The 11284-nt window shown below is 46.0% G+C and overlaps 1 protein-coding gene across 3 annotated transcripts; it reads left to right on the plus strand.

The window, feature by feature from the left end:
- The first annotated feature begins 4553 nt into the window (after window positions 1-4553).
- On the plus strand, window positions 4554-7123 carry LOC144597683 (protein FAM181A-like). Of its 3 annotated transcripts, none has more exons than XM_078407212.1 (2): window positions 4554-4606; window positions 5876-7123. In XM_078407212.1, the coding sequence occupies exon 2, from the start codon at window positions 5975-5977 to the stop codon at window positions 6818-6820; it is 846 nt and encodes a 281-aa protein (XP_078263338.1). In that variant the 5' UTR covers window positions 4554-4606; window positions 5876-5974; the 3' UTR covers window positions 6821-7123. The 3 variants fall into 3 exon arrangements, with proteins under 3 accessions (XP_078263338.1, XP_078263336.1, XP_078263337.1); XM_078407210.1 differs by lacking the exon at window positions 4554-4606 and adding an exon at window positions 5141-5234; XM_078407211.1 differs by lacking the exon at window positions 4554-4606 and adding an exon at window positions 5306-5434.
- The last annotated feature ends 4161 nt before the right edge of the window (window positions 7124-11284 follow it).

Consider the following 11284-nt stretch of genomic DNA (forward strand, 5'->3'; position numbering starts at 1 on the left):
TCCAGACACTGAATTGCACATCATGATTGACCTGCATTAACAATGCTAAAATATAAAATGCTAAAGTACTGCTCGGGGTGATGTTGGTAGGGACAGATAGGATATTGGCATTTAAGAGGGTTTCAAAAAGGCACATGAATGTGCAGGGAATGGTGATATGAATTATACGGAGACAGATAAGATTAGTATGAGAAGGAAGTGCAGATGCTGGTTTAAACCGAAGATAGACACAAAAAGCTGGAGTAACTCAGAGGGACAGGCAGCATCTCTGAAGAGAAGGAATGGGTGATGTTTCGGGTCGAGACCCTTCTTCAGACTAGTCAGGGGAAAGGGAAACGAGAGATAAAGACGATGATGTAGAGAAATATAGAACAATGAATGAAAGATATGCAAAAACGTAACGATGATAAAGGAAAGAGGCCACTGTTCGCTGTTTGTTGGGTGAAAACTAGAAATGGTGTGACTTGGGTGGGGGAAGGATGGAGAGAGAAGGAATGCCGGGGTTACTTGAAGTTAGAGAAATCAAATTCATACGACTGGGCTGTAAGCTGCCCAAGCAAAATATGAGCTGCTGTTCCTCCAATTTGCGTTTAGCTTCACTCTGACAATGGAGGAGGCCTAGGACAGAAAGGTCAGTGCGCGAATGGGAAGAATTAGAGTGTTTGGCAACCGGGAGATCAGGTAGGTCCGGGCGGACTGAGTGAAGGTGTTTATCTTGGCATCATGTCTGGCACAAACATTGTGGGCCGAAGGGCTTATGTTGTACTGGTCTATGTTTCATGTAAATAATATTATTACAAATGAGAGGGTCTAGAAATGATGAGACTAGTTCGGAATTTAATAATTCCTTATATAGTTAAAACGTGTTTTGTCATATGGCCCAGACAGAACAATGAAACTCTTACTTGCAGCAGCACAACAGAATATGTCAACACAGTACTCTGTAAACAATATAATAAATGAAAAAAAGTACAGTATATACACTATATATAGTTCAGTATATTTGTATATACTGAGCTTTATGTATATATATATATATGTGTGTGTGTGTGTGTGTGTGTGTGTATATATATACATATATATATATACATATATATATATATATATAGATATACTGCGCATACATGCCAAAAAATATATAATAATAATAATAATAATAATAATAATAATAATAATAATAATAATAATAATAATAATAATAATAATAATAATAATAATAATAATAATAATAATAATAATAATAATAATAATAATAATAATAATAATAATAATAATAATAAAAATAAAAATAAAAATAAAAATAATAACTGCAAGATTTTGAGTAAAATCGCACATAATTATTGTCCTCACTGTTTCAGAATCATTTCAGGATGATCTTTTTTTCATCCCAATCTACCTTTTAGCGCATTAACATAATGTATCTTTTTAAGATAATGTTGGATTTATTTTGCCGCTTCCATTATTTGTGATCACTTCAACGCGCGCAGAGGTTGCAGCTATAATGTCGAAAATCTGGTTCGAAAATCTGCAGCCGTCATTGTACATCTGTCAGCGACGAATCAATCAAGGGTCCTTTCAGATCTATCTGACACAATTTCACTGCGTCCTACGGAACGCAGAAGTTGCCGCAGAAGGAGCTTGGTTCGAAAATTCCGTTCATTCCGGATGCTTCAATGGGACTTTTAGAGGGATGCATATTGATGATTCCCAGCACCCTTGGCAGCTTGAGATGTGTCGGGATTGAAATTGCCCGCAGCTGGACTCTATCCGCATGCTGCGATGGCAAGTAGAGTAATTTTTGACACTGCTGTCTCGGCTTGACATATTCACAGCTGTAAATGATTTATCTTCAGCCTTCTCCCCGCACTACTTCAAAGCACAATCCTCCTGTCGGGGGGGATGGGGGGCGCTTTGGGGTGTGCCCTATTGTTAATTGTTCTTTTCACTTGTACATTGTTACCGACAAGGAAGAGCAGGCGATGATAAAAGCCTCCAGTGGCCTCTCGGGCGGCCGTCAGCCAGCTCAACCTAAGAGTGACCTTAAAGAGAGTGGGATGCGTTTTGTCAACGTGCAGCTGGAAACTGTACCGCTGAGAATGTCGCTTCGGAATCGTTTGTGTGGTCTGATTTCCAACCACACTTACAATGCCCCTTGAAATAATCTCCGGTTCACAATCGTTTCACGGCGAGAGAAAATAGGAAGTTGGATGTTTGCTGCGTGACGTTTTAACATTTATTAAGAATGTTTTCTCTGGAACGCTGGATATTGCAGGAGAATCTAATAGAAGAATATAAACTTATGAGAGGGATAGACAGGGTAGACAGTCAGAACCTTTTATCCAAGATGGAATTATCCAACACTGGAGGGCATAAGTACATAGCTTTAAGGTGAGAGGGGGCAAAGTTTAAAGGAGATGTGTGGGGCAAGTGTTTTACACAGAGAGTGGTGCGTGCAACATGCTGACGGGGTGGGAGGTCGGTGGTGGGGGCAGATCCGATGGTGGGATTTAAGAGCCTTTTGGATAGACATGTGGATATGCAGGGAATGGAGGGGTGTAGATTGTGTGCGGGCAGGTAAGAGTTGGCATCCTGCGCCGTAATCTTCTGTGTTTTTAGATAGACCTCACCAGTCAATAGACAATAGACAATAGGTGCAGGAGGAGGCCATTCGGCCCTTCGAGCCAGCACCGCCATTCAATGTGATCATGGCTGATCATTCTCAATCAGTACCCCGTTCCTGCCTTCTCCCCATACCCCCTGACTCCGCTATCCTTAAGAGCTCTATCTAGCTCTCTCTTGAAAGCATTCAGAGAATTGGCCTCCACTGCCTTCTGAGGCAGAGAATTCCACAGATTCACCTCACCCTGATAATTTGAAGGGCTGATGCGAAGACACCACCGCATCTTTGAATAACAAAGTACCACTGTGAGCACAGAGCATGTCATACTGGGGTTCTAACTCCAGCGCATGTCCAAATGCCTGAACATGTCTTCTTTCAAAGTTTAGTCCGTATTTGCCGGCTGTGCGTTGTGTAGCCACCTGTCCAAGTAGTTATTGTCAATAAAAGGTTTGTCCTAAACGTTTGGTTCATGCCATTATTTGAATGCAAGTTGTGCAAAGGAAATGCTGATTTTTTTTTCCTAATTCCTGCCGAGTAATTTATCCGCTAACAACCCTCCTGCATGATAGCACTGTCAATGTACATTACCTCGCGGCAACCGCTGAGATACAACATTTGACATCGAGGTGACTGGTAAAATAGAGATGGCCTGAAGATTCTTAGTTAATGAGGAGGGGGGGGGGGGGGGGCAGCAGGAGCGAAATCGTTCGAAGGGTGAATCTCTCTTTCTCCCTTTCCCAGTCTTGGACCTGAACTGTTTCTTTTTTTTCCGCAGGTATTCTCTGACCTGTTGAGATTTTTCCAGCGCTTTCCGTTACTATTTCACATTTCAACACCTGCAGTATTTTTTCCCCCTCATTTAAGAAAAGGGGTTCTCTGGCATGGAAGCGAAGGAGCTGAGAGATCCGCCGCCAATCAATGATCGACCCATTGAAATCAAAGGTGCACAGGCAGGCAGCAGACCAGGGTTGGTCAGACATTGAATGGACATAGTCTGATCTTGCGCATTGACATTAACCAAGAACTACTTAAGTCCATGTTTATGCTATTTACCTTGAACCTTCCCGGCTGTGGTAATGAAATGAAAACATAATTGAAAGCAAAATGACCTGGCGAAATATTGGAAACCGCACTTTGAAGGCTCTGAGTCAGATATCCTACATGGTGGGAAGTGCTCGGCTCAAACTTTCTATTGTTGGGTGAAGTTGGCAATAATGATACAATTAAAGCGGCATCAGGCTTAAAAGTAAAGACTTTGCCATTGTCAGATCGGCTTAACACGCCTTCAAGGGGACAGTTTTCAACGTCTACTGTTTAAATTCCGTCGCAATGGGTCCAAGAAAAAAAGTGTCAATCCCCTTGCAAAATCGCAGGGATTACATCCACGCCAGTTACACCCGGAGCACCGGGTGTAGATCTGGCGGCCCGCGGGGCTAATGTTATCCTAATTTCACACTTCGTGGAGAGGCAGCTCCAGGTGAGCGAGGAGAAACTTTCGCCGGAGGCCGCAGGCTGGAGGCCGGGGTTTGTGAGCCAAGCGTTGTCACTTGTCCTCTCTCTCGACAGGGGGAAGAGGCACCTTGCATGAGCGAGAGGTGGGAAGGACACGCCGAGAGCACCGTCCACTTCATCCGGGGGAAAAGAAGCAGAACAATTAGCATTTCACACGCTTTTCAAAAAAAAAAAAAGCCCTACCTTCCTTCCTCACAGAGTTCATCGTTTCCAATGGATTGTCCTTTTTTGGCTGTTGCGTGCGTTGGCAAGGTGACAGTATTCGAGTGTGCAAACTTGTGCTATTGTCCCCAGCCGCCGCGAAGCCATGGCGACCCACTAATATGACATAGGAAAATGTTTACTGATGGATATTCTATGGGCTTTGTCCAACTCTTTCTCTATCATGACGACTCGATTTAAGTCTCTAACTGTTTGACTACAAATGCAAGAGTGCTATCCAACTCGGTCCCATTGTCAGGACCGTTTGAATGGGTAATTCAGCTTTTGTGTGTTTCGATTGAGAAGGCAAACATAAAGACAAGATTCTTGAGCGCTCAAGCCCCCTAACCATGGATATCTGCACATCTCTTCAGTTTTTCCTGCTACTTCTTCTGACAACAACCCCCCCACCCCCCCCCCCCCCCCCAAAAAAAAAGCCTTAGCAGAGCAGCTAAAAGTAGACAGGCCAGGCTCGCAAAAGGCAGCATTGTGTTGCTGCACTCAAGCATGCCTATCGCAAAGCATTGGGCAGCTGAACTTATTTTTCATGTAAAACAAAAATCCACTGAGTCCTCGCATATCATCCGCACTTCATGTTTTAGAGCAAAGGGCGGCGAAGAGAGAGAAGAGGCAGAGAGGTAGAGAGAGAGAGAGTGGGAAAATTGCCCTGAAAATTATTGTACTTCTTTCCCTCTCTCTTGCGTTTCCATAACAACAATTTGTGATACAAAAGAATGTGGAACAAGCGAGCCCAGCGCCTGATTGGGATGTATTGTGTTAAGAAAGGGCCGCTGATTGGTCTGGAAGTGCCTTAACTACAGGCAGTTTATATTCATTCAGCTAACTCTAGTGGGAAAATAAGAACGGAATTTCAAGATTTGTTCTCTAGCGGGTTCCAAAGGTGAGCAGAAGCGTTGAAACAAGGGCTGGGTTACAGATGGAGATAGTCCACAGGTACCAAGCGTGTCACCAGCGCTGTGTGCGTTCGGGTGCTTACGCTTAATGGTATACGGTAAACCCTATTCAAGGGATTCTCAACAGGAATATATTGAACCGCAAAGTTAAGAAAGTAAGATCGCAGAAGTTTTATACCATAGCCAGGTGCGTATTCTTTGGTAACTGCATACCTGGGCTAATGCCAAGTGTAGCAATGGCTTTAGCGTGGTGGCATGTTCCTGCCAATGACAACTGCTAAGAAATGTAATGTGCGTGGATGTATGTATGTCTTTTCTAGGAATTATTGCATTGGGATCGTCAGAATATACGTCAGGGAACGTGAGGCAATCAATCGCACGAGATAACAAAACAATATTCCACCCCTCAGACCATGGACTGTGGACATTGAGTGCCCTCTTTGAACACAATCACGTGTGGTTCGACACTTTAGTGTACACAGCAGTGTTGAAAGTTGGTAATATTATTGGATGGGGTGTCTACTCACGACTGAGTGTCAGACAGAAGTGACTTCTCCAGAATAATTCTGCTCTACAATAATTCAGAACTCAGTAATCCGTGCAATAATCTCACTTCTTTCTCGCACAGGTTTGAACGGCCAAACAGGAACGTGTACCACCGTCCAGAGGCTACTGATGGCCAACTGGCCCTAAGCGAGGATACATACGCTGGACGTTTGGGATTAATATGGCATCAGCGGACAGCGAGGTTAAAACTTTGTTGAACTTCGTCAATTTGGCTTCGAGTGACATCAAGGCGGCCTTGGACAAATCGGCTCCCTGCCGGCGGTCGGTCGACCACAGGAAATACCTGCAGAAACAGCTGAAACGTTTTTCGCAGAAGTACTCGCGGATTCCGCGCTGTCACACAAGTCGACTGTTGGATACCAGTTCGAAGGGAGGGACGGAGGACAAGACCCGAGCCTACATCCTACAGCATGCCCCTCCTGCTGCTGACCACGACTGTGGCGACACGTTGGCGGGGACTATCACGGCGGCTGGGAAACAACTCGGCAGGCAAAACCAGGTGCCCATGAGGAAACGGCAGCTCCCTGCGTCGTTCTGGGAGGAGCCGAGGCCGGCCAAAACCCTGCAGCCCTTGAACCTGTTTCACGTGGAGCAGGTGGAGGCCGCGGCCGAGAGTCCTGCCGGCCTGGGATCCGAAAGCAAACGAATGCAGGAATGCTCCAACCCTCCGAAACACTCCTCGCCGCTGCCAGCCATCCCACTGGACTGCGAGAGGGAGCCGGTGAAATTCCACTTCGCCTCCCTGTCGCGCACAATGAACGTGTGCAGTTGCTGTCCATTTCAGTACCGTGGCCACCGGGTTTATCAAGGGCAGCTGTGCTTGCCTCCGTCCGGATACCCCGACATCGGCATATGGAGGAAGGGGGGCACTCCATCCGCCGACCTACATGCGTACTCCAAAGACTCTCCATGCGGACAGAAAATTCACAAACCTGTCGTTTTGAAACCCATTCCCACGAAGCCCACCGTCCCACCCCCCTTGTACAACGTGTACGGGTTTCTTTGATCGCCTGTAGTTTGAGTGAACTTTCAGACTTCCAGCAGGGACACTGTCACACTGGCAGTGTTTGAGAGTGCTCAACCTCTGTCCACTGCCTTGATCATTAAGCAAGTAGCTTTCGGGATAATAGGTGTGCGATGGTGCCATGTACCTGGCCGTGTAGATACATTGAATGCGTCTCTCTCCCGGTATATGTCGTGTATTTGCGCGCATGTATGAATGAGTTTGCGCGTATGAATGAATGGGTTGACGGTGTGTGTGAGTGTGTGTGTGAGAGAGACAGAGACAGAGAGACAGAGAGACAGAGAGAGAGAGAGAGAGAGAGAGAGAGAGAGAGAGAGAGAGAGAGAGAGAGAGAGAGAGAGAGAGAGAGAGAGAGAGAGAGAGAGAGAGTGGAGAGAGAGAGAATGGAGAGAGAGAGAGAATGGAGACAGAGAGAGAACGGAGAGAGAGAGAATGGAGAGAGAGAGAATGGAGAGAGAGAGAATGGAGAGAGAGAGAGACACAGAGGAAGCCAGACAGAGACAGAGAGAGAGAGAGAGAGAGAGAGAGAGAGAGAGAGAGAGAGAGAGAGAGAGAGAGAGAGAGAGAATGGAGAGAGAGAGAATGGAGAGAGAGAGAGAATGGAGAGAGAGAACGGAGAGAGAGAGAATGGAGAGAGAGAGAATGGAGAGAGAGAGAGACACAGAGGAAGCCAGACAGAGACAGAGAGAGAGAGAGAGGGAGAGAGAGAGAGAGAGAGAGAGAGAGAGAGAGAGAGAGAGAGAGAGAGAGAGAGAGAGACAGACAGACAGACAGACAGACAGACAGACAGACAGACAGACAGACAGACAGAGAGAGAGAGAGAGAGAGAGAGAGAAACACACACAGAGAGAGAGAGAGAGAGAGAGAGAGAGAGAGAGAGAGAGAGAGAGAGAGAGAGAGAGAGAGAGAGAGAGAGAGAGAGAGAGAGAGAGAGAGGGACAGAGACAGAGACGGGGAGAGACAGAGACAGAGAGAGACAGCGAGACAGAGAGAAACTCATCCTGTTTAGATCTTCATGTTTTGGTCTTTCCAGAATAATTCTGACCATGCAACCCAGCTAGTCTTAAACGTAGATCCAGAACCAACAGGTAATGTTGCAATCACTCTCTAGTGAGTATTGACAAGCTCCGTTAATGACATGAGTAGGTCGACATGAACAGAGGCCCAGTTGAAATGCCCCAAAACAAACCGAAGTGCAGTCGGACCAGCATAATGCACCATGGAAGAGTCGCTCGCGGCGAACTTCTTAACAACTGCGAAGACAAACATAGACCAGGAAGTGAATTTCATCCGGCGCGAAACGTTATGACATTTTAAATGAATGTTCTGGCTTTACATTTTAAATGATGATCAACAGTACGATGTCTAGATAATTTCGCTCGCTAGATTAAAGTAATAACAAGGCCTGATTAATGGAACAGAATAATTATTTATTTAATGAAACGGGGCGAACACACTCTATCGTTGGCATACGAGGAACTCCAGGTTGATGAAACATTGGTGCTTCGAGTCCCCAGTTAGCAGGTCGGAATCTCCACCGTGTGAGCGCCCAGCACTGGGGTGACACCGACCATATTCGGTCGCCTACACAGGGAACATGTCCGAAACAAACCCTCAGAAATCCAAATCCAATTTTATCTGTTCTTAGCCGTTGCGCCACAATAATCAACCGAAAACAAAAATCCATGGAATTAAATTCAAAATATATTCCGTGGGAAAGCCAAGGGTCGGTTCCTGCCACTTTTATTAAGATTTTGAAATTGCCAGGCTACATGGGCGATTAAATAAAGCCTGCTGTCTTCCAATTGCTAAGGCGGCATTTGATTTTGTGAAAGTTTTGCAAGGCAATTGGACTTTTGCACAACTAAGTCAAACGGGTTCCGTTGGTGTGAAAGACCAAGGCGATTAGAGATTAGTAGCACGAGGGGCCACAGTTAAACACTACAGTCGGACTAGAGTAGAGTGGGGAGACTCAAAAAGCTGGAGTAAATCAATGGGTCAGGCAGCATATTTGGAGGAAAGGAATAGGTGACGTTTCGGGTCGAGACACTTCTTCAGACGTGGTCAGGGGATGAGGAAACTAGAAGTATGAAAAGGTACAGAGCAAGTCAGCTGCGGCACCTATGATCAAGGAGCACACAATGGTCCATTGTTGGTTGTGGAGGAGGTGATAACGAAGGGATACGAACAGTGAGAGTTAATAAGAATCTGAGGAGTAACCTATTCACACAAAGGGTGGTGGATGTACGGAACGAGCTGCCAGAGGAGGTAATTGAGGCAGGGATTATCCGCACGTTTAAGAAAAAGTTAGGTAGGTACTTGGATAGGACAGGTTTGGAGGGATATGGGCCAAAGGCAGGCAGGTGGGACTATTGTATCTGGGACATGTTGGCCAGTGTGGGCAAGTTGGGCCAAAGGGCCTGTTTCCACGCTGCATGACTCTGTGACTCTGACTTTAGTGAAACTAGCAAGACGACTAGGGTGGGGGAGGGACGGAGAGAGAGAGAGAGAGAGGGGGGGGGGGGGGTGTTTCCAGCGTTTTCAGTTTCAAAGGAAATATCTTTGCGATGGGAAATAATGAGCTACACTAATGGTTGAAACTGACGCAACGAGTTACTCCAGAAACGCCACCTGCCAGTCTAAGTTTTACTGTCGTTGAATTGCTTCCGTTTGGGTGAGCTCGCACAGCCCGCCCAATTACTGATGTAACAGACCGACGTGGTCGGCGCACAGTTTGGCGAACCGGCATTTGCAATGGTTTACACCCATCTGGTCGGAATGGCATCAAAATTCAATCACGCGAAAGATCGCAGAACTTTTTATTTGTTGATCCAATTATGTGCCGCCCTTCAGCCGAAGCGGTATTTTATTCAATTTATATATTACTCGATCTGCTTGCAAAATTCCAGGTCAGGGGAGAAAAAGCGATTTCATCTTCGCTCAGAACGACTTCGTGTCCAATTGTCAGGTGTGCAATCACCCATCTTAATCCAGCATTAACCAGCATTAATCAGCGAGCAATAGTTATGGCAGAGATTTTATTTTCCCAGCAGTGATCGGTAATCCGTTCAACTCGATAGAATGAAGCTGTTAGACAGCTACATGGATAAAAGACAGTTTTGGGGGGGATATGGCCCAAACGCAGGCAGGTGGGACTAGTGTAGATGGGACATGTTGGCCGGTGTGGGCGTTGGGCCGAGGGGCCAGTTTCCACGCTGTATCACCCTATGACTCTAAGAATATTCCATAGCTCGTGGTCTCCGGTATTAGACTGATTTTGTTTTCCCGTGCCAGTTACAACACCACAGGTGTGTTCTTTGATGTCCTTCGCCCCTACACTGGTCTTGTTCCATTGTGTTATTTGCTAGGAGATTCAACATTCGGGTTCTGTTAATAAGTTTGCATAGAAATCTGTGCGTAACCTCACCCCGGTCAAATTAACACCCAGTTAGTCTGAAGTAGAGTCCCGACCCGAAACGTCACCTATCTATGTTCTCCAGGGATGCAGCCTGGCCCGCTGAATTACTCCAGCACTTTGTGCCTTTCGTTGGCAAACCGACATCTGCAGTTTCCACATAGACTAGATACTGTGTAGGAAGGAACTGCAGATGCTGGTTCTCACCGAAGATGGACACAAAATGCTGGAGTAACTCAGCGGGTCAGGCAACATCTCTGGAGAAAAGGAATAGGTGACGGTTCGGATCAAAACCCTTCCTCAGACTAATACTATGTCGGGCCCACTCTATGAATTAGTATAAGAAGACAACTGCAGATGCTGGTACAAATCGAAGGTATTTATTCACAAAATGCTGGAGTAACTCAGCAGGTCAGGCAGCATCTCGGGAGAGAAGGAATGGGTGACGTTTCGGGTCGAGACCCTTCTTCAGACTCTATGAATTGTCCCATTGATGCAAGTAGAAAACCAAGATACTTTCCTAGCAGCGACAACTTAGTTTGAAGCCAGATGAGGATGAAGAAACTGTTCACTGGTCCCTGTTCCGGGCCGGATTCATAATCTGTTACATGCATTTTAACAATAATGCCGTTAATCCCGTGTTCCGTTCACCCTGCTGGGAAATACAACTCCAAACTATTATGTTCTGAAACACGTGTTAGCACCTTCGGCGGCTTTAGAAGGTGTGATTTCTAGTCTGATTGCAGGTGCAAAAACCTTTTATAACCATGTGGTAATACATACAAAAACGAATCACACTGATTCATTGTGTTGAAAGTGAGCATTCAGCCCGTGGAAATCATGCCCGGTCCCTGTCAGTCCATGTCCAGCTCTACCCCCGTGTCCTTGCTCAAGAGCATGGCCACGTGACACGGGAAATCGTTCTGCGGTATGTCCCAAGGTCAATTGTATGGAACATCCCACTGAGGTTCATAAGTTCAAGGAGCAAAATTTGGCCATTAAACCCATCGATTCTACTCCGCCGCTCAATC

Source organism: Rhinoraja longicauda, chromosome 10 (assembly GCF_053455715.1).
Source record: "Rhinoraja longicauda isolate Sanriku21f chromosome 10, sRhiLon1.1, whole genome shotgun sequence".
In the NCBI taxonomy this organism is placed as follows: Eukaryota; Metazoa; Chordata; class Chondrichthyes; order Rajiformes; family Arhynchobatidae; genus Rhinoraja; species Rhinoraja longicauda.